Genomic DNA, 27,198 nt, shown 5'->3' with positions numbered 1-27,198 from the left:
CATAGCTGCTGATTCTCAGCATCCACCATCAACAATTGCACAGTATCAACACGGATGACTCTTGCTCTAGAAAACTTGAAGGAGAAGCAGCGATTCAACATCAGAATTCCCCACCTGGCCAATCTTTGCAAAGGGGAGTGATAAAAAAATCTAAGAAAAAAAGAAATACTCATTTTTGTTTATTGTATGTATTTTTATAAAAAAAATTGTGTTTTAAATATTTTTATGTATTAAGGAAGCAAGACTTGCTAAACTAAGCTGAGGAAAGAAAGTAGAACAGCCACAATAACTGTTAAAAACTGACCACTATAATGCCAGTCATATTCCATTAAAAAAAATAAAAAACACAATCTAGAGAGCTGAATCCAAAAGTTTGCATTATAAAAACACAGAAGTTTGATACAGTGAAGCATAATGACTATTCCCCCGGCAAAGCAATGCTTACTAAAATGAGGGGTAATAGCTCCCAACTTGCACATATTATCTTCAATTTGAAGTGAAGTCTTTACTGCAAACAGGGCAAACCTTGTTTATTTTCAACTAATTGTTAATGCACTCAGATGTTATAGATGTTTGCAGGAAAGAACTGTCAAGGACTCCCCGTCCTCATAGTCCACCCCACCCGACAAATAACACACGAATCATTGCTTCCATGTTGATCACTCCCGGTCTTGTACTTGACTGAAGGAAAATATGCTATTGTATCAGTTGGAAGTCCAATGCTTTCAATTCCTACAACTTCCCCCAATGCTAGTAGCTGCTCATATGAAAGTTCGTCTAGATCAACATCCTCCCTAGCATCCTGTGAATTATTAACATGCTCATCCATGTCCCCAGCCTCCACTGTAATTGAAAATGATATTGTGTGTAGAATTCAGAAGCTGCAACATCATTACAAGGGAGAACCTAATAACAAAAGACAGATTTTATGAGTCGCTTAAAAGGAAGACATTTGAAAAGCCAAAGAAACTATAAGAGGCTAACTTTGCCCGTTAATTGTGGCATTGACAATTTCCAGAAATTTCAAAACAGATTGATATATGTGTCGAAGTCACCTAATATATATTACCTAATAGATATCGTCTTCATGCTACATGAATAAGCATCAATGGCTCCCTGATTTTCCCCATGTACTTCCCCTGAAGGTTCTCAATAGAGCGTTCCTCTCAATGTTAAATATTCACCTGTAGAGTCTGTTAAAAAAAGATCCAGGAGGGGATAATGGAAATTCAAGCATGTACATATTTTGTTAGAAATTAAGATGAAATTGTGGGAATGATAAGTTGCTAGCAGAGTACAGCTTTGGGTGGAGGAGTGAATCACTATTTTAAAAGTAGAATATAAAAGTAGAATAAAAATTTGTGACCCTGGGGTTCTATTCACTCTGCCAGCAAAAAGGTTTTCCATTCTAAAAGTGTTTAAAGACAGTACCTTAAAAGATAATAACTCAAACCACCTTTATAAGATATTGGCAGCACCTTTATTATAAAAGGACTAAAATGACATCTTAAGAAAACTAACAAACCACCTCTTTAGAATATGCAATCCAAGAGGAAACATTGAAACTTGCAAGTTTTCTCTCCCTTTTTGTGCTATATCTGATTGTATTTACTATTGTATGAGATATTAAAAAAACATATTAGCTGTGCATAACCTGAGGTCTTCTGGAACTGACTCAGTTCCAAACTGCAAAAATGTTTGCTTAAGCTCCTCCTTCTTGACTTGAGAACCAAATTACAAACACAAACCTGGAATGTAAAGGAACACATGAAAAGAAAGGGGCACAGGGAAGAAGTATACAATGAATAGAAAATAGATGGTAGACTCCATTAAAATCCAAACAACAAAACCAAAGCACACACACGCAAATGGTTAGCATGCCTATGGGGAAGGAGTTTTTGGGAAAACAACTTGGAACCTGATCTGCAAATGCAATCAATTTGAACTTAACAAAGAGAATATATTAAAAGTAGTTTTTATCCCAAAAGTTATTTCCGGCCTATTCTCAAGTGTTTGTGCTTAAATATTTAGTATTAGTACATGAAAGTAAGCTGAAATAAACTACTACAAGTAATTATTTTGAAATCCCTATTATAAAGCATACAATTTATCCTTACACACAACACTTTCTTTCTTTTCATTTACATGAGAGATAAGATGTGTAGATTCATTGGAAACTCATACCGAAAAAAAACTTGAAATCTCATCACCCTAATGCAATTGAGTAATTCAAAATTAATTGCAAAATGCAAAATCTTTCATTCAAAATAAAATCTAATTCTGAATGACAGGACTTCCAATGATACCTATGAAGTCTAAAGTGGACTAAGGTTTGTCACATATATGTCCATGCACGGAATCCTTCCCACAGCTGTAGCAGAAGAAGTTGTATCCAACATGTAAAGAGAAAATGGAGGAAGCAAGAAAAACCACTCATATTTTCATTAATTATTACCACATACTAATGAAATGCATAGATTGAAAGATTAAATTTATACAAAATGATTAAGGATAATTGAGATAAGGTCACAACCTGAAAGCCATGTGTTCATATCCACTACTTCTTTGCCACATGTCTATGACATTTAGCAAAATCCAAAAACTTTCTATCTGAATCTTTTCACCTTTCCTTTCAGACATGACGCATTCCTTGCAATTCATCGCTGCATGCCAAGGAATGTAGTTTATGTATCAACATTCAAGAAAAGTACATGGCAGATGCTGAAAATGAACAAAGATAATTATTAAAGTTCATTGAGGTGATACCTAATCTAAAATATGAAAATAAAAGCCAAATTAAGTAAACCAAAGCTTCCTTCAGTGAGAGTAGAGTCTGCAAAGCATGATTAAATGCAAATGAAAAATAAAAGAGTAATTCAGCAAGTGAGAAAGTTAAAAAAAAGGAAATACATAAACCCATAACAAAAAAAATGCAGTTGATGGCAAAGATGGTAACTTTGAGATGAAATAAGCTGGCGAAAAGGCAGAGCAAGGAAAGTTAAAGTGCATTTGACAAACCTGCTTCTTTCTGGAAGCTCGATGACGACAGTGCAGCTGTAGAGTTATACCCAACACCGCCGTAAGCACCAGCAGCGAGCACCGAGCCATCTGGTGTCACTTTTCTCACTTTCATCATTCAGCTTTAAAAGGTATACTATCAATCAAACCCAACGAAAGAAATAGAGAGGTTGAAGGTTACCTTTAAGAACTTCCTCTCTGAACACAGGAAAATCCATGAGCGTAGCGTTTCAATTTCGCAAATACTGATTTAAGGAATTCCCAAGCACTGATTTCGCAGACACTGATTGCAAAGAGAGGGAAAGAAAGGGTATGGAGAGAGAGAAAAGGGTATGCATAAATTAAGAAGATTGGAGAAGGAACACTGATTTCTTGTAACGCTTTCGAAACGATTGCTTCAGAGAGACTGTTCCACTTTTGCATTCACTGACTCACCTTCTGAGAGGCGTTTCATCGCTTGGAATGCGGTTGAAAGTACTGAGCAAATGAGAAGCCAAAAAAACTGAAACGTTGGATCAAAGAAGAGCATAAAATGTCAAGCATTGCGATATGAACGGTCATGATTGAATCCTTGCAAAAAAATGTGATTTTTTACTAAAATATCCATGCTAAAAATTAGATTGTTATGCATTAAGGTGTTGAATGACTGGTTTGGCCTGAAGACTGCACAACTCTCCCTTTATATATATTATTATAGTATAGTATAGTATAGTATATAGTATAGATATATATAGATAGATAAATATGTCATTTTGTACAAGTGTTCAATAAATTAAAATTGTATGTTTTAGTTTTTTTTTTTTATATCGGAAAGATAAATTGCACCTTCCAGATATTGATCCATGAACGCTTTCACCCAACTCATGTGTTCCTAACTTTTACAACTTAAGCTAACATTCAAAAACAAATTGTATGTTTTAGTAAATATATAGGGATGACAATGGGTAGGGTTTGGGTAGGATACTATAGTACTCATCCCCATACCTGAGTTTTCAAAAAGTACCCGTACCCGTTCTCATACCCGTGTGGGTAGCAGCCTAAATGCCCGTCCCCGTACCCTGTGGGTACCTATATGCCCATACCCGTACCCGTTACCCGCAATTTCGCTAGCGAAAATTTAACTTTCTTTAATAGAAAATCAAAATATAACTGTTATTAAAATAAAAAGCATAAATTAAAAATACAAACGATTATCCGAATATTTAAGAAGTAAAATCATTGGAATAGGTATAAATTTTATAAAAAGAATAAGCGAGAATTGAAGCTTTAAATTTATAAATTTAGATTATTGATAAACTTCTAAAGTTATCGGTTAATAATTTATTTTAAAAATAAGTGAGAATAATTATGATTCGTATATATAATATTAAGACTTCACTAACGTATTTTTTAAAAGAAGTTAGGAAGTTATACTTTAAGTTTATTAACATATATTACCAATTATGTGTATGCATATGTGTGCGGGTATGGGGCGGGTTGGGTACTGTAGTACCTATACCCGCACCCGTACCCATTAGTTTTTGTGGGTATTTACCCATACCCAACCTCATACCCATATAGCGGGTTTTTACCCTACTCATTGTGAGTATTTTTTGCGCGTACCTCTAATATCATTGTACTAGTGCTTTTTACCCGCGCGTTGCACGGGAAATATGTCTATTGTATTTGATACATTAATTAATACTTTGATTATTAAAAATATATTAAACAACGAATGAAATAGAAAAGTGAGAATTGATGAGTAAAGTGGAGATAAAGACTTCTCTTCTAAGCCCGATTGAGACCAAGAGGAACTCGTTTCACATTCTTCGTAAATATGAAGACGATAACACAAATCATAGATATAAGGAATTATCAACATATTAATCTTAAAAAAAATTAATGTGATAGTAGCACAAATCAGGATTGTGTAAGATATATCATAAAGTATAACATTATTGTGTTTATTCCAACTAAGTAAGGATGACAATGGATAGGTACTATAGTACCATTTTCATATCCGCGTTTTTATAAAATTACATGTACTCGTCTCCATACTCACGTGGGTAGCAACTCGAAGCTCCCTACCTTTAGACAATTCAATGTCATTACAGGAAGCTATTCATCTTTGCCAAAATCTAAATCTATGGATGACAATGGGTCTCAAAATCATAGGGTACCCGCAAAAAATACTCACTATGGGTATGGTAAAAAACCGCTAAATGGGTATGAGGTTGAGTATAGATAATTACCCGCAAAAAATAGTGGGTATGGGTGCGGGTATGGGCACTATAGTACCCAACCGGCCCATATTCGCACACATATGTTATAATAATTATTATTATTATTATTATTATTATTATTATTATTATTATTATTATTATTATTATTTGGGAATATATTAAAAAATTAACTTAAGCTATAGCTTTCAAACTCACTCTTTTTAAAAAAAGTTTGGGATATATTAATTAATACTCTAAAAATAAATAATAAATAAATTAAGATAAAATCAAGAAATAAACCACCTAAATACTAATCCAATCTAAAATTTAAAAATGTATTTTTTTTCCTCTGAAAATAAATCAAAAATAAATTAAGATAAAATCAAGAAATATACAATATAAATCCTAATCAAATCTAAAATTTTAAAATGTATTTTTTTTATGATAATTAATCTGAGAATGACACGTGTTATTTGTTTTTTCCAATTAGTGAATATTCTGCACCCTAGAAGATTTTCTTTTCCTCAATCCTTTTGCTTTTGATTAAGAAGAGAAAAGCAGGAATCCTTGGAGCATATGATATCTTACAATTAGTTGAAGAACAAAATCAATTCATGAAGAAGATTGAAACAGAAACCCAAAATGAAGTCTTGAAGAATAAAATACCCTCCTTCTCCAATTTGAAAGGACTGTGGTGAAAGAATTGTATTTAGTGTATTTATGAATCTTGGGGTGGAACCCTTGTGAAACAAAAAATCAAAGGCACATTTCAGCCAAGAGAAACAAAAAACGGTGTATTGCCCCATATGTGCGCACCCCAACAAATTATCTATATATGTGAGAAAAAAACAAAATAATTCTCCCACCCAAAATAATTGTGGTTACTTCACCAATAAACTTATACTAACAATCAATTTAAATTGAACTTAAGGAAATATATAGAGCAAAGTAAGATAAGTCACCCAATTGACATACTAAAACATGAGTATATGCAAAACTAATGAGTTTGAGGAAAACATGAACCAACCTTAAGATTGGGCTAAACATACTCATGAAGATTAAATGTGAGCTCTTCATATGCTTTCATCAATTTGAATGACATGTGCATCATTAAAAAATAAATAAATAGTAAGTTGTGCATCATTCACATACAGTGCAAATAGTATGCTTATACACACAGCTCAAACATGAAGAATAAAAACTGGCAAAATTTGAGAAATGAATATAAATTCAGGCTATCCTAAGTTTCATAAATTTCTATAAATTATACCAAGATCTGGTTTAGAATGGTTTCACACGCATGGATTTCTACAAACTATACTAAAATCTAGTTTAAAAAAATACAAAAGCGGAAGAAGAACAATAGAAAAAAACATTACATCAGAATCAAAACATTACGTCTTCAACAATGATTCGTCAAAAGGTCTATGCAAAAATTTGTAAACTTTTGGATCAAAACACACAAAATATGTGAAATTTAAGAATCCAGGATTGAATTACGAACAAAGGATAAACTGAAATGGCACAAACCATCAATCACAACATGATAAACTCTTTTTCACGTAACATCATCTTACGGCATACCTCTGTCCTGATCGCGACATGTGGCAGAGGTAGAAATAGCAGCTATCAAATCTCTGCGTGTCCATGGTAGCTTTATGGACCCTCAGCACCAAATCAACTCCCTTTTCTTAGAATTAGCATTAAATAAATAATAAGATAAATTAAGATAAAATCAAGAAATAAATAACCTAAATCCTAATCAAATCTAAACTTTAAAAAGGTACTAAATAAAGATAGATAAAAAAACTACCAAAATCGAGCAAATCACAATAAAAAACTCATAAAATCCTGAATTAAATAAAAATACCATAAAAATTCATTTATACTCTAAAAGTAACTAAAAAATAAAATAAAATATTTCATGAAATTAAAATTAAAAATAAACAATAAATAAGGATAAATAAAAACTATCAAAATCTAGCAAATCACAATAAAAACTCATAAAATCCTGCATTAATTAAAAATCCGAAAATTCAATAAAAATTAATTCTTATACTCTATAAATAAATGTAAAATAAAATAAAATATTTCCTGGAAGTAAAATTAAATAAATAATAAGATAAAATTAAGAAATAAACAACCTAAATCCTAATCAAATCTAAAATTTAAAAAAGGTACTAAATAAAGATAGATAAAAACTACTAAGTCTAGCAAATCACAATAAAAACTCATAAAATCCTGAATTAATTAAAAATCTGAAAATTTAAGAAAAATTAATTAATATACTCTAAAAGTAAATCTAAAATAAAATAAAGTATTTCCTGGATTTAAAATAAAATAAATAATAAGATAAATTAAAATAAAATTAAGAAATAAACAACCTAAATCTCAATCAAATCTAATATTAAAAAAAGTATTAATTAAAGATAGATAAAAACTAATAAAATCTAGCAAATCACAATAAAAACTCATAAAATCCCGAATTAATAAAAAATTCGAAAATTCAATAAAAATTAATCAATATATTCTAAAAATAAATTAAAAGACCAAATCTTATCTTTTAAAATAATATCAATCAATTATTTTAGAATATATAAAATTAAAACATATATCAATTGAAAATTATATCCTCTAACAAATTGACACGTGAAATAATTTTTATGAGAATTAATCTGGTGCTGACACGTCACTAAGAATTAATCTGGTGCTGACACGTCACTATGGAAGTTCTTCTTTTCTAATATACTAGTGTTTTTTTACCCGTGCGATGCACGGGTAGTATGTCTGTCGTATTTTATATGTAAATGAATAAGTTGATTATTAAACTTATAATAAACAAAGATGGAATATAAGAGTCTGAAATGCGAAACAAACGATTGATTAGCTAATAAAAAGATTGGTTAACGAAATCTCAAATTCTACAAAACATATAAGGGGACGATTTGTTTATTTGAAACGTCAATCAATACGTTGTTTTTCTAAATATATTAAATAACAGATGAAATATAAGAGTCTGAAATGCGAAGTAAAAAATTGATTAACTAATAAAAAGTTTTGTTAACGAAATCTCAAATTCTGCAAAACATATAAGAGGACGGTTTAATGGTGGGTAATAAACAATAACTGAGTTAATCTGTAGTAAAAGCAATTACGCGTGTTGGTTTTTTATGGCCTCCCGGAGAAGATCATTTCTGCATTGTAAGCAAAGATTGCCCAAAATAATTCGTGCTATAGTTGTTTGTCCGTGAACGCACGGCGAAATTTGCTATTATAATTTAGACATTATGAAAAAGTTGAGATATTAAATCCTTGGTAAAGAAATCATAAAAATCAACACAGCCACGGAGCAAAACAAATAAGGAAGGCCTTGTAGTCAAATGAGCAAACTTATCATCATTTCAAAGTACAAATTAATTCTTTGAAAGGAGCTAAAAGTAGCAAGGGATAACTTAAAGAGGCATTGTGGTTTGTTACTCTTAGCTGTCAGACTCAATTAGCTTATCAGGTTGTTAACTTAGGCCATTGAAATTAAGGATTTCCATATATTTACAAAGCTTTCTCCACAAAGCTTCTTAATAAAGATCACTTGATGTCAACTAACTACTGTGAATGTAGATTTCAATGAGAAAAAATAACTTCTTTATAGCAAAGAGTCAGTGTTCCCACAAATTTTTTATAGCATTAACTTCATCTCTTAAACTTTTAACTGCATTTTTTTTCAAGTTCATGCTCTTTAAAATTGGGCTGAGGTTGTATGGTGGCTCTTCAATCTGAATATAATCTCATTTACACAGTGCAGAATGCAAATAACTTCGTTACAAAATTGAAATTAATAGAGTGCAGTAAATTCACTTTTGGAGTATACATCACATCTACTTATCTTGGGCTATGTCTTCCATTCTATTACCATCTTTGCATTTCACATAGAATGGAAGAACTTACCTAGATCAAATAGCCAAAGATGACTCAAGCCTAAATGAACTTGTACACATACAACGTAGAAACTGGTGCTTAGTTAAAAAGTATTATTTGATATATGTGTTGTTAAACTGCATTTTTGTTGTGATCTCCTTCAAATATTTCTGAGACATTTGATGTAGAGAAAGCATAAATGAAACATTTTAAAATTGAAGATTGAGGAAAGGGAAAATAAGAGTGCATTATAGAGTGATAGACCTTTCCTCTTCTTAGCTAGATCCCCAAAAGCCACAAGTTTGAGGGGCATTTTCAAGATCTCTTGATAAATGAGTATAAGAACAAAATTTACACATAATAATTCATAGACATGACAACTATTTCAAAATGATCAGCACTCAAAAATCAATCTCATGAAAATTTTCACTTCGTCAAATAGGCTACTGAAAGAAGTATTACTAAAACACAGAGAAGGAATAATATGAAGAAAAACCAATGTTGAAATTAAGTGAGATGAACAAAAGGATTACAAAATCTAAAAATAACAAAATGTGTAAGAGTTAGTGGATTAGGAGCAATCTTTAGATGTAAGATAAGAGTAATAGAGTCCAAACAAACAAATCCTAAAGAGTTACTATAAAATCCTAATTCAAAACTAATATAATGTGTTCATGGAATAGAATCCACTCCAAGTTGACCCTTCAAAGACTGACACCTTTCTCATTCCCAAGTGCTCTAACCAGTCACTTAACGTACATGACTATAATTTAATACTATGAATAACAACCGCTGACAATATAAAAGTGCAGCAGAAATGTGATATTCTAGCACAACAGAAGAAGCAATTTCAGAAAAATATCCATCTTTTAGCTCAAAACTTCCTGTAAATCCTTCCTTTTTTTTACTACTAATGCATTTAAAATGGACTATGAACTAATTCTATTATTAAAAATCAATGAGCTGCATTAACTATTAGGTTGCTGCTTTCTCTTTCACATTTGAAGCCTTTCATGTGATATTAAAGAAAGAGGGTAGTTATTAGTCAAACCCTCAATGGATTGGAGTATATTTTATACAGCAAAAATTGCTCTCGGGTGAGGATAAGAAAAAGTAGCATGTTACTACATTTAGAAAGTTTAAAAGACGAATCATGATATCTTTAACCAATTGGTAAAGAAATGGGGCATAAGAATATGGTCCTTAATCCTAGGGAAACCTGACTTCCATAGTTAAGGTCAATTGAAGTACATGCAATGTCTGAAAACAAAGAAGAAAGGAAACAGCCCAGTATAAGAAAGAATCTAAACCCAGAGCCATACTTGATTTTTCTGCATTTCCATGATTTCTTCCTGCAGTATCCAAATAACTATCGATTAGGGAAAAATTTAATGAAGTGAACTTAAGCCAATGAATTAAAGCGCATATCTCTTCCTGCTAATGTATGTAACATGCAGCAGAGTCAAAGTACCTGCTTTTTCTGAAGTTCTTCATTCTCCTCTTTTAACTTTGTAACTTCTTGTTCCAATTCCATGGTATAAGCCTGAAATGAGTGGAAATAAAAATGTGAGACTGAACATACAGCGCATATCTAAATATATTCTACAAAATTTTCAGTAGCACTTCCTCTCCGTCATGTCCCAAGTAAAATCCATTCACAAAGGAGGAAGCTGATAAAGGGAAAGGTGTTACATGGGCTGTTGCAATCACAGATTTCGTTCTGCGACTCTGGCCATAGCGTCTGGCATGAAGTAGCAGTTTTCAACAACTAATTTCAAAATTCAAATAATCTAAATGGAACTAACAATATCTTAGAATCAAAATAACTTCTTGTTCCAATTCCATGGTATAAGCCTGACATGAATGGAAATAAAAATGTGAGACTGAACATACAGCGCATATCTAATATATATTCTACAAAATTTTCAGTAGCACTTCCTCTTTGTCATGTCCCAAGTAAAATCCATTCACAAAGGAGGAAGCTGATAAAGGGAAATGTGTTACATGGGCTGTTGCAATCACAGATTTCGTTCTGCGACTCTGCCATAGCGTCTGGCATGAAGTAGCAGTTTTCAACAACTAATTTCAAAATTCAAATAATCTAAATGGAACTAACAATATCTTAGAATCAAAATGCAATTGCATCATAGACTCAACCATGAATGAAATATGAACATATGTAATAGAAAGCACTAAAACAAACAGGACAGGATAGGACTGAACTTACATTATGATACTGCTTTGGACATGACATTGCTCTCTTTTGGAATTATCTCTTTTCATCATCAATCAATACAATCCATCTTTCTCCACCTGGTGATTATACAATAAATTGAAAGCCACCAACATATCCTTTGAATCATATAAACTCTATAAGTCTTCTCACAGATATTGGAAATATCAGTGTTTTAGTTATTACATAATATGCTCCAAATATTGAAATTCCCATTCAGCAATACATTGCTTTGAATTGCAGATGGTGGCTGAAGGAAGCAAATGCAGAAAACACCATGGTTCATGGCATGACTGCTGCCACATTCAAGTGTGCAATCCATTGAGAAAGGTGATAGAATATTGAAATTTCCATTCAGCAATACATTGTTTTGAATTGCAGATGGTGGCTGAAGGAAGCAAATGCAGAAAACACCATCTTTTTGCTTTATTGAAAGGTTCCAAATTTACTTGAGAATATAACTCTCTCAACTGAGTAAAAGAAAACAACATATACCTACAACCTTATGTATTGTCTAAAAACAAACTATGTGGCAGTTTATATGCAGTGAAAATATTGAAATTCACCTCATCTTTATAGAAGGGTCAGGTGCTTGCTGAAATCCTCTTGTCATAGTCATACATCACCCTCAAAAGTCCACTACTATACGTTGGCCTCCCCTCAAAGGAGGCCCCTCACCCCTTTCCAAAACGTGTTTCTTTGTCTTCTTTCTTGTATTTTGGTCTTTTTTCCAGGAGTGAGTTATCTTTGGTTGTAGCATATCCTTTGGTTAATTAATGCACAGTGCAAACAAAGTGTTCATGGTTGACACACAAAGTGCCAATTGCTATCTAAGTAAAATCGAGGGAATAGAACCGTTTCTGCTAGCTCTTAACTTAATTGGATTCTGAAGTTGAAGCAAAGTGCTGTCATTTTCAGGGTGGACAGAGCAGGAGACATTGATTTGGACCTAAATGACAATAATCTTTTTTCTTGTCCTACAGGATTGCACCCTCTTGGCAACTACTTAACTCAATAACTCATCCCTATAAAAAGAGAGCGGCTAGGCCATATCTTTTGCAAGGTTTAACAATTCTACCATATAACATCTTAGACTTGAGTTAAGTGGTGAGATATATTAAAGTTTCAAGTTAAAGTAAGATAGGTATGTAGGAAAAGGTACAGCTTGATAGACTTTTATGAGGTGCAATTCCTCATGAAAAATGTCAGTGACACAGAATGATTATTGAATGAATAAACATTATAGGCAAAAAAATCACATGTCTAAGCAAACAAAAGCACAAAATAAATTCAATAACTAACAGTTCCTTTTATGTTAACCACTTGCAGCTTTAGTGCCTCAAGCCACGAAAATGGTGCATCCAGTTTTATTTCGCTCAGTAATTTCACCAGTCAGAATTTGGGGTATTTAGTGAAGGAAATTTGCTTGGTAGAGGCAGAGGTTACAATACTTGGAGTGGTTGATGCATTGTCGTGAGACTGTTCATAAGGCTTCTACTACTAACATTATAAGTCTAAATGTGTATCTGTAAATTCTAAATGGACTACATTGAAAGTCTTCTACTCCTAACATGGAAACAGAAATTGCTGCATTAATCTTTAAATTGTACACTTTATTTAAAGTATGAAAAGTAAATCATTATTTACATGGGAGATTCTGGTGCATACAGATTATTTACTGAAATGAATTGCAAATACTGACAACAATTCACAATTTGCAAATACTTGCTGGAATTAACATTTACTACAAAGTTAGCCAAATGTTTTCTGCTACAGCTTCTAGTATAAGGAAGAACAATGAAAAAAATATTGGAGAGTGGAGCTACTAATGGAGCATATGAGAATGGCAATTGATGTAAGAAAAATTAGAAGAGGAAGAGTGCGAATGCTTACCACTGGTTCCAACATATTAACTTCCTTGCACACTAATTATAAGATTTATAAATGCTTACTGAATCTTAATAGCTTGGTCATATCTAAAAAAATGAGCCATGTTGAATTCAAATGCTCTTCTGATAACAGCCCTTTTAAGCCATGCATGCCGCGCTCAGTAGCACCTCTAAGTCTCATAGAATGGTGCAGCAGCTTTTAGAAACATAATCTTATAAATTTCATAATGATACTTTTTATGTTGAAACAAAATCTTATAGATTTAACTATATATATAAATCTTATAAATTAGCCAAAACAAATCTATTTTGCCTAATTTTAAAATTTAAAATCTATAGATTTTGTTGATATTCTGGAAACAAATCTTATATGTTTCTAAACTTTTTAAATCTAATATGCTGGAAAACGAATTTATAGATTTTATATTGCTTTTTGTATCTAATCTAAAATCTAAAGCAAATAGATTACTATAGATTTGCTGGAAACTACATAAAAAGTATAGATTTTAGATTAGATTTGCTAAAGATTTTAGATATTAGAATAGATTTAATATTCTAAACTACATAAAAATCTAAAGCAAATAGATTACTATAGATTTGTTGGAAACTACATAAAAAGTATAGCTTTCAGATTAGATTTGCTAAAGATTTTAGATATTAGAATAGATTTAATATTCTAAACAGCTATAATTTTAATGACGTGATTGAATAACAGCAGCTACAGTAGCAATTGAAACTTCTAAATCTGAATATATGAAGCCATAATTACCACAAAGTTAAGTAAAAGTCAATTATTCCATCAAGAAGGCAGTCTCCATGGATTAAAGGTAGCATAAAGAGCAGTTATAGTACAAAATATTGTCTAGGAAAAGGGAACAAAGCAAGTTCTACGAATAGATGTTCAAACAACAATCAAGAATAGAAAAGGTAACTTAAAAAGAAGGAAAATTTACCTAGATTATTGAAATTATAATCGTTTTCTAAACTTTTCAAATCTGGTTACTTGTCGTCTCCCCTGAATCGCTTCCATAGCTATATAGTAGTCATTTCGATCCATGTGGAACACCTAATTCAAGTGTGCAGGAATAAAATGAATAAGACTACATATGGTCATTGACATTAGCATCAAGAACATGAAAATTAATTGAGATGCATAGAGCATTCAGTAACTGTCACCGGTGGAAACCACTGTGAGCGTGATGAAGTTTCCGGGAGGAGGCGGAGGAACAAAAGAGAAAAAGAAGAAAAAAAAGGCAGTGAAGAACATTTGCTTCTTCATGTTCTAGGAAGAATGTGCATAATTAAATAGAATCTGTAAACTGAGTCAACTTAAGCATGTTTGGAAACAAACATCCAAAAAAAAAAAAGTAGCATCATTATTGGTTTATTCATAATCCTCTTGTATACATACATCTGCCAAAACAAAAAAAAGTAGCATCATTATTGGTTTATTACTTCATAGTTCATCGTAAACTCTTATGAATGAAAGGTGAAAAGGTAATCTACATCAATTTTTAATTCAGTAAGTTGCCTAGTTTTCCCGGGTAAGAACAAAAGGAATTTGATGGCTTGATCTCTATAATTTACTGTAAACAAAACATACATTATAAGTTATAACTAAAGAAGAGAGGTCGTTTTAGTATGATTTGACAAATACTATGATACAAACTACATACTGGTAATTACCTGAAAAATATTATAGCCAAATTGTGTCCTGAACTTGAAAATCACGCAGCACAGACCCTATATTAAGATTCATGCCTAAAATAAGATGTATATGTTTTACTGAGTTAGCTAAGCTAGTGCGTGCAAGAAAAGCATCCAAACTCAATAGCAAGAAACTCACAATGGCGAAGACAGGTGCTGACATGAATATTCCACACAGTTGGTAAAATTGTATGCTAGAAAGAAAAGAAAAATTTGAAGTATTGAATTCAAGACACGAATGTTAAATTAGACAAACCAAAGGGCATTAAAGTAGAAAATCACCGAGAAATCAACCAATCTTGCATCATGCCAATCAATGAGATAAGGTGCAAAGACAACCAAATAGGTAAGTGTAAAATTGAGAATAAAACCTGAGGCCTGGTAGTGACAACCCAAAGTGGATTTGTAAACATGCTAGTTGCAGCTCCAGCATTAGAAGCAGCTACATATTAGCTCCAACTAAAAGATGATGGCTTTCATCTACATAAATAAAATAGCTATGCTATTACAATTTGTACATCTACCATGTTTCCCAACCAAATATTTGTTCATCATGATGTAAGTAGCATCATGTTCTAGGAGGATTACCTTTTTAATTTTTCTTAATTAAGGTTCAGCTGTAAAGCTTGATTAGTTTACTGTGATTTTCAGAGAATAAAACTCTACTCGTTTAAGAATCTACAGCTACACATGCATAGCTGGTATGGCACAAAAAGTCCTATTCATTCAGATTCTGTAGGTGTTTACATTCTTTGCTTCCTTTAATAAAATTGTATACCTTGAGCTGCTACCCTTTAACTGGTGAACGTGAGCATCAACTTTTTTGAAGTCAACACCTTTCTGCTCACTGCACAGGAAAAATCCCAAGAACATGGAAAAAAAATCATGCAAATGTTCAAAGCCATCAATTAAGAGCAGATGTCTAATAACCAGCATTCTAATTACATGATTGTATGGACTTATTTTTTTCACAATCAACAATGACAGTAACATAAGCTTCTCCCTATAAGTGGTTTTCACTTAAAAATCAATTCTACAATAATTTCCAAACAAATCATGGCTGAAGCGACACTTGTCTTTGAATGGACATGAACTAACATCATCTGTCTTGGTAATTTGCGAACACAGGTTAGGATAGAGTAAGGTATAACATGTATTCATGTTAAAAGGCTACATACTGAGGAGGAATTGCAGAGTAGGATCGGGAGTTGTAACTGCAGTAGGTGCTGGTAGTTTGTGCTTGAGAGTTCTAGACTTTATATTGGAGCCCTGTCCAGTGACAACATTTAAATTCCTCCATTTATCCTGAAAAATCAAAAATTGATTGAAGGAACCATAATCCAAACCCGAACCCTAGAAGAAGATTATGAGAAATTGGAAAAAATCAAAAGGAAAATAAATGGCAAGTTCTGACCTTGAGATCGATGTTGGAACGGCTCGTGAGGGAAGGAGCGAATTCGGGATCTCTGAGGATGTTCTTCCACTTGCCGGCGCCGTACTTCTGGACGCCGCGGTGGAGGGCGTCTTCTTCCTCAGCCGTCCACTTCTGTTTCTGATTTCCCATCACTCCTCACTCTACTTGACAGAGAAAGAGTCTGAGTCGATGAGGCCCACAAAAAAACCGCAGAGAAAACGCGAAATTGAGGGAGGAGAGTGCTTACATCGATATTGATGATATACAGAGACTGTGGTCTCTGGCGGTAACTTCGCTTTTCTCTGTGTACCTTCACACACCTCAATCTGCTTCCTCTCACTCGCAACCATGACGGACGGTGGTCATCTCTTCAACAACATCACCCTCGGCGGCCGCGGCGGTACGGTAAGTTCTCCCCCTCTCTTGAATCTTCAATTTGTTCCGTTTTCCGTCCCTATTTCCAGCTCCTTATCGGTGGAGGCCATTGATGAGGAATTTGGAGTGGCTCTTGGTTGTAGATCTTGCCGCACGCTCTCACTCCATGGAAACCCTAACCAAATCATGGCACATGTGGCAAATAGGCCGGGTGGAAAAGCTGATGTATAAATTATTAAATGAGAATTAATAGGTGGAAAAGCTGACTTGTAAATAATTAAGTGAGAATTAATCTCGGAGCGACACGTCACTAACTTGGCCTGTGAGAGCGACACGTCATGCTAGAAGTTGTTCTTTTCTAATATATATAGATATAGATATTGATTGATATTGATTGATTGATTATTCCATATATATCCCGTGATTATAATTAACAATTAACAATTTATTATTCCATATGCATCTCACGGGCATCGCACGAGCAAACATCTATCTCCTAGTGCAAAATATTGCAGAACCAAAACCGATTTTCTCACAATTTCCATGGAGTAAATAACATTTTTAAGCAAAAACCTTTCTAGACAAACGCCAATGGCGCAACAAGTTCTGAGAAAGGCACACAACCCCAACGATTGTTTTCCCATAGAATGCGCAGAGCTTGTCCTACCATGGCTCACACCACCAGAGCTCGCCAACGTCTCTATGACCTGCAAATCCCTCCGCCAAGTCTCCCACTCCATCACTCTCCGCCGTTCCTCCGACGCTTCTAGAAGCTTCGAGAACTTTCCAGTCCCCTTTCTCAACACCACCTACCCTCCTTACGCCCACTTCATCTACACTCCTTCCCTCCTTCTCTCCTCTCAACACCTCCCTCGCCAACCGTGGGGGGGCAGGTCCGTAATTTCACCTGCTCCCGCGCTGAGTGCGGAATCGGTGAGTTTGGTGGACGAGTCGGGCCGGGTAGTGTCGGGGTGTGACTGCCGCGATGCCTGTTCGGATTGTCCGTGTTCTTGCTTGGACGGGCTTGATGTAGGCCGCGAGTGCGGACCGGGTTGCCGGTGCGGACCAGAGTGTGGGAGCCGGTCGAGCCAGAAGGGGGTTGCGGTTCGGGTGAAGATCGTGAGGGATGGGAGGAAAGGATGGGCTTTGTGTGCTGACCAATTCATTCGGAAAGGGCAGTTCGTGTTTGAGTATGCAGGTAACTTGAAAAATCGTATTTTGGAGAAATCATTTATGCAGATAATTGTTTTTCAAAAGATGGCAAGTGAAGCTGAAAATATATATGATTTGTTTAAGCTAATAACTGATTAGTATTGTATTATGTCTTTTTTTTTATAAGCCAAAGAATTGCATTAAAAGGAAGCACAAGGGGTGCTCCATGGCTTAATACTTGTATTATGTCACGTGAAACATGATATTTATGTGGCTTATTAAAGTTATTTAATACTTATGAAGAAAGAGATATTCACAGTAGTATATGAGCAAGTTTTTACATGAGAGGATTGTGATCCAATCCAAACCGGCATTTGCCTCTTTGTGGTCTTAATTTGAATGGGACTTGCTTCTAATATGTAATTGCTGAAGAGTGATGCACTGTTGGACAAAGTTTTGTTTGTTGCTTGCCTCCTTTGTCCTTCCCCTTTTTCAATTTGAGGTTTTAGTTTGTAAGATTATTTTATTTTTTTATGAAGGGGATCAGATGATGTGGTCTAGGTTGTACGGTCCCCTGATTACATCCAAAAAAACTCTATGTGAGTTTTCAAGTGAGGTGAGGGAAAGGCATTGAGGGCGAGGTGAAGGGAAGAGGAGGGTAGGGGAGGGGGAAGGAGCGTAAATACTTTCCTTGTTTGAGAGTTCCAATTCCCCAAAATCCCCAATTTGCGGAACTAACAAATATAACAACTGAAAGAGGGTTTTTGAGTGGTCTTGGAGGGTTTTTAGAAATACCCCAAACCCTTTCCCCTTGTTAAAATCTCCCAAACAAGGGGAAGGCTTCTCATATGCCTCCTCCTTCTATTTCATCCATTCCATTCCCTTCCCTCCAAAAGACAACTCACAAACACACTCTAAGATGACCACATCATGTTTGAGGAGAGAATCCGAATCCTATGAATGCGTGTTGAATTTTGTAGTTTAGGTAACATCTTCCCTTCATGCTTCCCTTGAGGTTCTAGGTAGGATCTAAAGTTTGACATATGATTGCTCTTCTTTGGGACTGGGTGCTTCCAGCCTCCTACTGATTCTGCCTTTACATTTCTTCTGCAAAGCTTCCATTTGAGTGAGCTGGTAGCTCAGTAGTTCTGGTACCAACTTTGGTTCAGATGAGTTGTTTCTAGGTTTGGGCTGAGTTTGTTCTGTTTTTTTCGCATGGGTTAGAACCTGGATTCAAACTTTTTGTATCTTGGCTACGAATGAAAGACTAGTCAATTCTCTCCCTCTTATATGTGTTTGAATTGAGATTGTTGTACTTTTATCTATATCTGCCAGCAGAATTGAATGATTTTGCTTGTTGAATTGAAATTGGCATCCTCTAATTTAGAGATAAGTTAGAGTTTACACTGCTTACTGATCTATGATCTGTATTAGTTGTATCTTGTTAAGATCATGGTTAAGGGGTCAAGGGTGAAATGTGTCTTAATCTGATTTTTTCTGGTAAAGAATGAGTGTTGTCAAATGGCGACCATGGCGGTATGGCGTGGCAGTTTAACGTTGGACCGCCATGAGAAGTGCATGCCTGGCGTGTTTCGCTAGGGGGACTATGTCAGCCGCGATATGCATGGCGGATTTGTTGGGCCTTCGAGCAAAGAAACCCAGCCCAAACCTGTTTAGAATCTGACTAAACCATTCAAAAACCCTAATTTTTAGAAGCAGCCCAGCCTCTATTCTTCTTCATTCTAATTCAAACTTCAAAACCTCTCCAGCATCCCATCCCTCCCCATTAAGCTCCCTCTCTCTCCGGCGAGCCTCTGCTTTTTCTTTTGTTTTTCTCTGTTGACTCTTTCCCTTTATTCTTCATGAGACATGAGTTTAGACCCTGTTTTTATTTTTCTCTTCTGCATTCACTTTCCAGCTCTTCCCTCATCTCCTCCTTAACATGGCAAGTGATGGAGCTTCATCAAAAGCTTCTTCAAGGAATAACATAACTGATCCAGGGTGGAAGTTCTTTGAAAGAAGATAGTATTAATGTTGTATGCAATTATTGTACAGAAGTTCTGAAGGGAGGGATTATTGTTATTGTTATTTTTATTATTTTTATTAATTATGCTTGTTTTATAGCATTTTGTCTATATATATATATATATATATAGGATGTATCTTGTGAGAGGGAGGTTTTTTATGTGAGAGTGAGCGGAACAATATCTAACCATTGGATTAAAATGACTAGCTGAGATTAAAACTCTGTTTAAAAACCTCACGTGCATCTTTCGCACCAATCCTTCACTCCATCCCAGTTGTGAAATTGCCTCCATATTCATAAACCTCAATTTTCTCTTCTTCCATAATCGATCTCAACATGCCGTCATCATCTCTCGCACAGAATCGTCTTCATCGCCTTCCCTTCTTCTTTCATAAACCCCAATTTTCTAACCATCGTCTCTCACACAGAACCGTCCCCTGTTCTACGACATTCAAATTTCTTCAGGAGTGGGATTATCTTTTGTCCCCCTTGTCATTCTGTCTAACTTGAAAGGAAAATTAGGCTTTCTGTAATGTGGCATGCTCTCATGGTCAAGGTCTTAAAAGCCACCAAACAACAGTATTTCGTGCCTCTTAATGGTTATGCACAAATCAAACTAACGAGAAGTGGTTCTCGGTGATGGGATGTGTCAAAGAGTAATGAGAGGGTGAGCAAAGCAATCATAACATGGGAATCAAGAGAGAAGATAAGGAAATTGACCTTGTGCGAGAACGAAGACAAAAAAGAAAAAAATGGACAAAAAAGAAAGAGGGTTTAATCTCAACCAATCATTTTAATCCAATGGTTAGATATTGTCCTTCTCACTCTCACATAAAAAAAACCTCCCTCTCACTAGACACATCCTCTATATATATGTGTGTGTGTGTGTATGTTAGATCTGGTACTGTAAATCCAAGAGAAAAACCTAGAAATCTGAGGAAGAAGATGAACAGTGAATGTGTATTGAAAACTGAGTGAACAGTTAGAAAACGGTTACAGAGATGCCAACTGAATTGCCCTGCAATTCAGTTCTAACCAATCAACTCTATAACTGCCTAACTAGTGAAGACTAAGCTTCCCTTATTTATACTAATCATTCCTACTAATCTGCTAGGAATTACAGCTGGCATTACAGCTCAGCAAAACAGAAACACCACAAGGGCTAAAAGCTATGTAACTCGGTTCCTTCTCTCATAAACTTTCCTAATAGGAGGCCTAACTTGACTAACAATCCTATCAGTGTATCATATGAGAAAGATGTTCTTACATGAGAACATGAGATTCAAACTATATATGTATCATATTAGATCTAATCATGGGTGGTCAAGATTAAAACTATTAAATGGTCACATGACCACTTAAAAATGTCATGTAGCTTCTTTAAAAAGTCACATGACTTCATCATTGAATGTTGAGCGTCCATGATTAGATCTAACGGTCACGATTTATTCTCATGTTCTTATGTAAGAACATCTTTCTCATATGATAGATTCCCTTATTCTCATGTTCTCATGTAAGAACACCATTCTCATATGATACATCCCTATATGATATTATTTTTATTATGGCCGACATGCTTCTGCCTTAGACTGTCATTGATAATATCAACTAGGTGCTTTGAAATTATCATAATGTTTTGCTTTAGTAGGAATGATACAGATCTTTGCTTGTGGCAACCCACTAAGGAGGCAAAATCAAAATATGTGTAGGAAGTTCATAGGGATGACAATTGGCAAGGTTTTAAATACCTGTTCCTTGACCCACACGCTCTGCTGGTAGCAACTTTGATACTTGCACCCTTATCTGCTGATACCTACATACCTGTACCTGAACCCATTACTTGCATCTAATTGAACTTAATATGGTCTGTAGTAATATTTTTGTTTTGGAAATTACTAAAACATGAATATTATTACAATGAAAAATCAAATAAAAAAGTATTGGTTAAAAGTGTCATAAAATTTGAAAAAATTATTCAAAGACCATCTAATTCCTAACTATAAACTTTTATAAATATAACCATTTCACTCAATTCGAAGATTATTAAAAAAACCTTTCAAGGTGTAATTATAGAATATAGTAAGTATATTGTGTGACTGGTGGGGTTAGGTACCATAATACACAAACCGCTCCCATTCCCGCAAAGTATATAGATAATAACACTTGCATCCAGATTCAGACCCAATAGTAAGGTGAGATGTATGTACCTCGGTTAGAGAATTATATGAAGATTGGTAGAAACTACCTTCTAGTCTTGGCACTGATAGTTTCTTAATCATTTAATCTTGCTCCGGCCTTTTATCATCCCTTTTATACATGCATGCAAAATTAATTCATGGTTTTTTGTGAAAAAAGGTGAACTCTTGACAACCAAGGAAGCACAGAAGAGACAACAATATTATGATGAACTAGCATTGCATGGTCGTTTCTCTTCTGCTCTTTTAGTTATAAGGGAGCATCTTCCATCTGGAAACGCATGTTTGAGATTGAACATCGATGCTACTCGAATTGGAAATGTTGCGCGGTTTGTAAATCATTCATGTGATGGTGGTAATTTAAGCACAAAGCTAGTTAGAAGTTCAGGAGCTTTGTTCCCCCGCCTTTGCTTTTTTGCTTTGGAAGATATCCCAGAAGATGAAGAATTCAGTTTTAGCTATGGAGAAATCAGGAAAAGATCCAATGGATTGCCATGCTTTTGCAATAGTCCTTCTTGCTTTGGAACATTGCCCTCAGAAGATACTTAAGGCATGTTGCTTTTAGGGATATTAGCTTACTTTAGTTGATAGAGGGATTTTCATTTTGGTTTTCATTAGATGAAGAGGAAACCACATTTTAGGGGTTGAGATTGACTTAACAAAGGGTAGTTTTAATACATCTGATAATGTTCATAACATGCATTGCAGGCCATCCGCAGTCTGCCAAATATCTATGTAACAGGTACGAATATTTTTCAAATGTTTGATGGTTCTGTTGATGCATACAAAGCAAACATAGGATAGAGATGGAATGAAAACAAATAAAAACAGCCACTCAATGGCGGGGAAATACTATATCATTGTTCAACAACGGCGGAATCTTGCATTCTTCTTCATCTTCTTCCTCATATTTGGGCAACTGAGAGAATTGAACAGGCTCTAAGTTGTGTGATGAGGGTGCTGTTTCCATTGCATAGTCAAAACCTGGGTTGAAGTTTGGGTACGCTGACTGGAACCCTATATTGGTGTGTTGCTGCTCTTGTGTGCTCTGGAGAACATTTGGATATGCCAAACTACCATGTATTATCTGAGTTTGCAGCATAGTGAGCTGTTCCTGTAAAGATGCAACCTGAATTGGCAAAAAATGTGAGTTTTTTATGGATGAATAAAACTGTTGTAGCTTTGTCTTTTTCCTTTATCTTTTTCCCTTATGTTCTGTTTTTTTTTTTTTGCTGGAAACAAATTAAAAAATTAAAGGAGTGTCTCAATAATTGTCTAATCTTTCAATATGTTTTAGGAACATATTAAGTTATGAGAAAATACTGTTTCTGCGCAAATTCATATATGTAATCCCAATATCCGAGTGCTATGCACACTGGACAGTGGCTTTGCTGGTGTGTCCATTTTAAAATCATCTATACATGACAGGATCTTGAGTTCTTGACCATTCATATAGAATAAAAAAACTTAACTTTTAACTTTATAGAGGCATTTAATCTGATAGAAAATATATTAATTACCACGAAATCAATAGAAAGTAGTAGAAGCTGCAAAACTAAATGTATCTAGATATTCCGATCAAACCTGTTGTTGTAAGTTCAGAATGGTAGGGACACAACCATAAACAGGATCAGATAGCCTAGCTTGAGCCTCGTAGCAGATAGTTGTCACCGCTTCATCGCGGCGGTTCATCGGAATATTCATCAGGAACTTTGACACATTGCTAGCACCAAACACCTTGTGCACAGCAGCAAACCTTGCTGGACCCTGGTCCGGATCAAAGTGGGGTGCAAAGATGCACTCACTGCTGCACTTCCTCCTCAAGAACTTGCAAGCACCACATGGTCCAGTTGGTGCTGCTGCCTCTATGTCTGGTGTTGCCATGCCACGCCTTGAAGTGGCGCCTCTACGCCTGACTGTGGAAGTGCCATCGCCGCCTTGTTGCTCGGACATGTTGGAAATTTGGATGTTGTGGAAATGGAATTGTGAAAGAAAGGGGTCTGGTGTTTATGCTTTTATAAGTGAATTTTTAGTGTGAGGGGGAATGCACGTTGATTCTGTGAATGTGGTGGGGCTTTTGTTGTTTGAAAAGAAGACGTTATGGTTGGTATCGAAGGGAGGTGTGAAGAGCACGTGATTAGTATCCAGGCATGAGAAAATTCCTGCTTGTTGGCGTGTTTGTTAGATTGTTTGTATATGATACAAAAGATTTAACCTGTAAAATAACTCAAATAATGTAAAGTTTCTAAAGACATCAGAATATAGATTTAATTTAAATAAAATAAAAAGAATGAAACTATTTCTGAATATGTGTGATTACAAGGTTGGGTGTTAAGTTTTACGGTAACAGTAACAATGCATCAAAGTTTGACAAAATATGGTTGGGTGGAACATAGGAAGGTTTTGTTTGCTACTTGTATTGGCGTGTTGGATGGTGAAACCAGATAGATGTGCATGGATATCATGCACAGAGAATCTCAATCGAGGAGTTACTTGCTGTATCAACCATGTAAAGTAAGGGAAAAAGTGATATCCAGCTCAACAGTACGTTAAAAAAATTATAATTTACTAAAAAGGCAACAATAATTTAATTAGAAAAAAACGGAGATAAAATTATAGAAACGAATCAGCAAAGCAAAAGGAGGAATTTATGATTCAAACGGTAATGTAATATATGATTTAGACTGTGTTTGTGTAGTTCTGTGGGCAATGTGAATTGGCATACAATGGATCTAACAATTCAACAAGTGATATCCTTCAACTTAAAGTCCATTGGAATTGAGGGTGTAATATGGACGATAGAGAGGATGTCATATTTATATTTTCTGATTTTTAGTAATTTGAATATTAAATAATTTTATATTTTTAAACATAATTGATGTATTATTATTGCATTTAATAGTTATTAATAACATTATAATAATTAAAAAAAGTTGATTGTGACTTTTTCGTAAATAACTATTATATTAATTTGACATTTAATGTTTTTTAATGACATTAGAATAATAAATAAAAGTTAATTGTGATTTTTCTACCATTAAGATATATGCTGATAAAATCTTTTTGTTAATGATTATGGTTATTTTTTATATTACACGATAAAAAAATTTGAATGTAATATCTTATGTTCATAATGATATCAAATATGCCATAAAATAATTAATATCAAATAGTTTAATATGATTGATTTGGAAATTGTTCTTACATGAATATGGAAGAACTTCATCTAGGATTTATGGTAGTCATTGTTGAGTATAAGAGAGAACCTACTTTATTCAATAGGAGTCTAGTCTTTTATAGTGGGGCTTGACTCTTGACCTAAACCTATTACATTTGGGTCTTGTTCTCAATCTATTAGGCCTTGACGGTAACAACCCAGTAGTCATATTCATAACATGTGTACAGTTATAGTCTCGACACACGTACAATTATGGTCTTGACACACGTACAATTATGGTCTTGACACACGTACAAGAATCTCAATCCGTCATGTCCCACACAGAGGTATACATCAGAGGTCCCGCCAAGACCACATAGGGCGGGTCCGGGTCTGGTCCACATGCCTGCAAGACATCGAGTCCTTAATACTAAGGACAAAGCGCGTCTTCTTCATGCTCTTTCTAGGGCGGGTCAGGTCCACAAATTAACTAAAAAAAAATATATATTTTATGTTTTCGTATATACATCTCTCAGATTAAAATGGTTTTGGTACATTGACTCAAAGCATAACAAACTAGAAAAAAAAAATTAGAATGTAGCTTGGATTAGAAAAAACAAATTAAATAGAGTTTAAAAAAAAAAACTTAAATAGGTAATATATGTATTCAAAGCATAATAACGAGAGAGGAAATATGAAAAGGTCAGATGTATGCCGATAAAGTACTCTTATTCCATTCGTGCATGACGCGGGATCAATACTAGTAAATAGTATAATGTGAATTTCTTTTCCCCACAATTGAAGTTATTTTTTTTTATGCTTAAATACTATTTTGGTCCCTGAAATTGTAAAGGGAATCAAACCCGATCCTTGTAAAATTTTAGCATCAAATTGAATCCCTAAAATATATTTTTTAATCCAATTGGGTCCAAAGTAAGTTTGGGTCTAATGTGGCTTGCTTTTAATCCCACTCAGCTTTTCCAGATGGCTTTTTATTTTTTTTAATATGATTAATTGAATTTAATGCCCCTCTCATTTCCCAAGAGAAACGCATGGGAAAACGCTAAAGGGCGTTACCTCCCACGAACGTTTCGTTTATAAATAGTAACCACCCCCCTTGCAGGCTTCACGCTCACCCCAAAGACAAAATGATCTCCAAGGAGACTTACCTGAAGGCACTCAGGGCCGAGGCTCTGGATTGCGACCTATACTACTCCTACCAAACGCAGGTCACCACCCCTGATAGGATCAGATCCCTGGTCAGCAGGCTTCTGACAGAGGATCTGGACCCCCAACTGAAGGCGGGTTTGCTGACCTTCTTGGGGCGGACGGAGGAGATGTGGGAATTGCACCGACGCCGCCTGGAGGTTAACATGCTAATTTGGGGCCTCGAGGTGTCTGCCGCAGAACACAGGGGCGAAGAGACGGGAACGATGGGCGAGATCAAAGCCGAGCTGGCCTCCCTTCTGGCCGTACGAGAGGGTCTCGACAGGGACCTAAGGGCCGTCCGCCTCCGCTACAACGCCATGCGAGTAACACCCCCTTTCTAGGGGTACTAAATGTAATGGCCAAACGGCCCCACCATTAATGAATAAATTAATGAATAAAAGTTTAAATGTTTGACCTCTACGTAACGACCCCGAGCACCTCCATGACACCACCAGCCCAGGACGCGATTAGCCCACGCTCCGCTGGAACAGCCGACCAGGGCTAGGGGGCTACTGTTCTGGGAACCCCGACCGGGGACGGACAGGGGACCTAGGACAGAGCCGGACCCACCAAAAGTCCCAGATAGGGGGCCGTTTGGGGGAAGCCAAGAGCCCCCTACTCCCGAGCCCCACCACTAAGGGTGAAGACAAGGAACCCGGGGCCCACTACATAGGGGTTGACCTAGGCCAACTACCCTAGGGGTAGGT

At 35.1% G+C, this 27,198-nt stretch overlaps 3 protein-coding genes across 11 annotated transcripts; 1 reads left to right on the top strand and 2 right to left on the bottom strand.

Moving 5' to 3' along the window:
• Window positions 1–290: 290 nt before the first annotated feature.
• Window positions 291–3,516, bottom strand: LOC130738003 (uncharacterized). Of its 8 annotated transcripts, XR_009019087.1 has the most exons (7): window positions 3,200–3,516; window positions 3,019–3,108; window positions 2,767–2,833; window positions 2,534–2,663; window positions 2,307–2,371; window positions 1,070–1,748; window positions 357–906 (listed from the first exon to the last, which is right to left on the bottom strand). XR_009019087.1 is itself a non-coding variant. In XM_057589882.1 (5 exons), exons 1-4 carry the CDS (start codon window positions 3,234–3,236, stop codon window positions 2,326–2,328), a joined length of 312 nt encoding a protein of 103 aa, XP_057445865.1. In that variant the 5' UTR covers window positions 3,237–3,516; the 3' UTR covers window positions 291–906; window positions 1,070–2,325. The 8 variants fall into 8 exon arrangements, 2 of the variants coding, with proteins under 2 accessions (XP_057445865.1, XP_057445866.1); XR_009019084.1 differs by having other exon boundaries at window positions 2,307–2,663; XR_009019086.1 differs by lacking the exon at window positions 2,307–2,371.
• Window positions 3,517–17,220: 13,704 nt separating this feature from the next.
• Window positions 17,221–23,323, top strand: LOC130738002 (histone-lysine N-methyltransferase SUVR3). Of its 2 annotated transcripts, XM_057589881.1 has the most exons (3): window positions 17,221–17,950; window positions 22,286–22,675; window positions 22,834–23,323. In XM_057589881.1, exons 1-2 carry the CDS (start codon window positions 17,344–17,346, stop codon window positions 22,672–22,674), a joined length of 996 nt encoding a protein of 331 aa, XP_057445864.1. In that variant the 5' UTR covers window positions 17,221–17,343; the 3' UTR covers window position 22,675; window positions 22,834–23,323. The 2 variants fall into 2 exon arrangements, with proteins under 2 accessions (XP_057445864.1, XP_057445863.1); XM_057589880.1 differs by having other exon boundaries at window positions 22,286–23,323.
• Window positions 22,961–24,167, bottom strand: LOC130736431 (LOB domain-containing protein 20-like). The gene is made up of 2 exons (XM_057588267.1): window positions 23,710–24,167; window positions 22,961–23,254 (listed from the first exon to the last, which is right to left on the bottom strand). The coding sequence occupies exons 1-2, from the start codon at window positions 24,076–24,078 to the stop codon at window positions 22,961–22,963; spliced, it is 663 nt and encodes a 220-aa protein (XP_057444250.1). The 5' UTR covers window positions 24,079–24,167.
• Between the last annotated feature and the right edge of the window lie 3,031 nt (window positions 24,168–27,198).

The sequence above is a fragment of the Lotus japonicus genome, chromosome 2 (genome assembly GCF_012489685.1).
Source record: "Lotus japonicus ecotype B-129 chromosome 2, LjGifu_v1.2".
In the NCBI taxonomy this organism is placed as follows: domain Eukaryota; kingdom Viridiplantae; phylum Streptophyta; class Magnoliopsida; order Fabales; family Fabaceae; genus Lotus; species Lotus japonicus.
Note: the sequence above shows the minus strand (reverse complement) of the source record. Positions and strands in the feature narration are given on the sequence as shown.

Bases quoted from the DNA above. Each gene is read 5' to 3' on its own strand.
- LOC130738002 (XM_057589881.1), top strand. From the start codon at position 17,344: ATGGCGCAACAAGTTCTGAGAAAGGCACACAACCCCAACGATTGTTTT. The intron at 17,951-22,285 runs GTAACTTGAAAA...TTGTGAAAAAAG, and splicing joins GTTCGTGTTTGAGTATGCAG to GTGAACTCTTGACAACCAAG.
- LOC130738003 (XM_057589882.1), bottom strand. From the start codon at position 3,236: ATGGATTTTCCTGTGTTCAGAGAGGAAGTTCTTAAAG. The intron at 2,664-3,018 runs GTTTGTCAAATG...CTTGGCATGCAG, and splicing joins GAGCTTCCAGAAAGAAGCAG to CGATGAATTGCAAGGAATGC. The intron at 2,372-2,533 runs GTTGTGACCTTA...CTTCTGCTACAG, and splicing joins TATGAACACATGGCTTTCAG to CTGTGGGAAGGATTCCGTGC.
- LOC130736431 (XM_057588267.1), bottom strand. From the start codon at position 24,078: ATGTCCGAGCAACAAGGCGGCGATGGCACTTCCACAGTCAGGCGTAGA. The intron at 23,255-23,709 runs GTTTGATCGGAA...TTGCCAATTCAG, and splicing joins TTCTGAACTTACAACAACAG to GTTGCATCTTTACAGGAACA.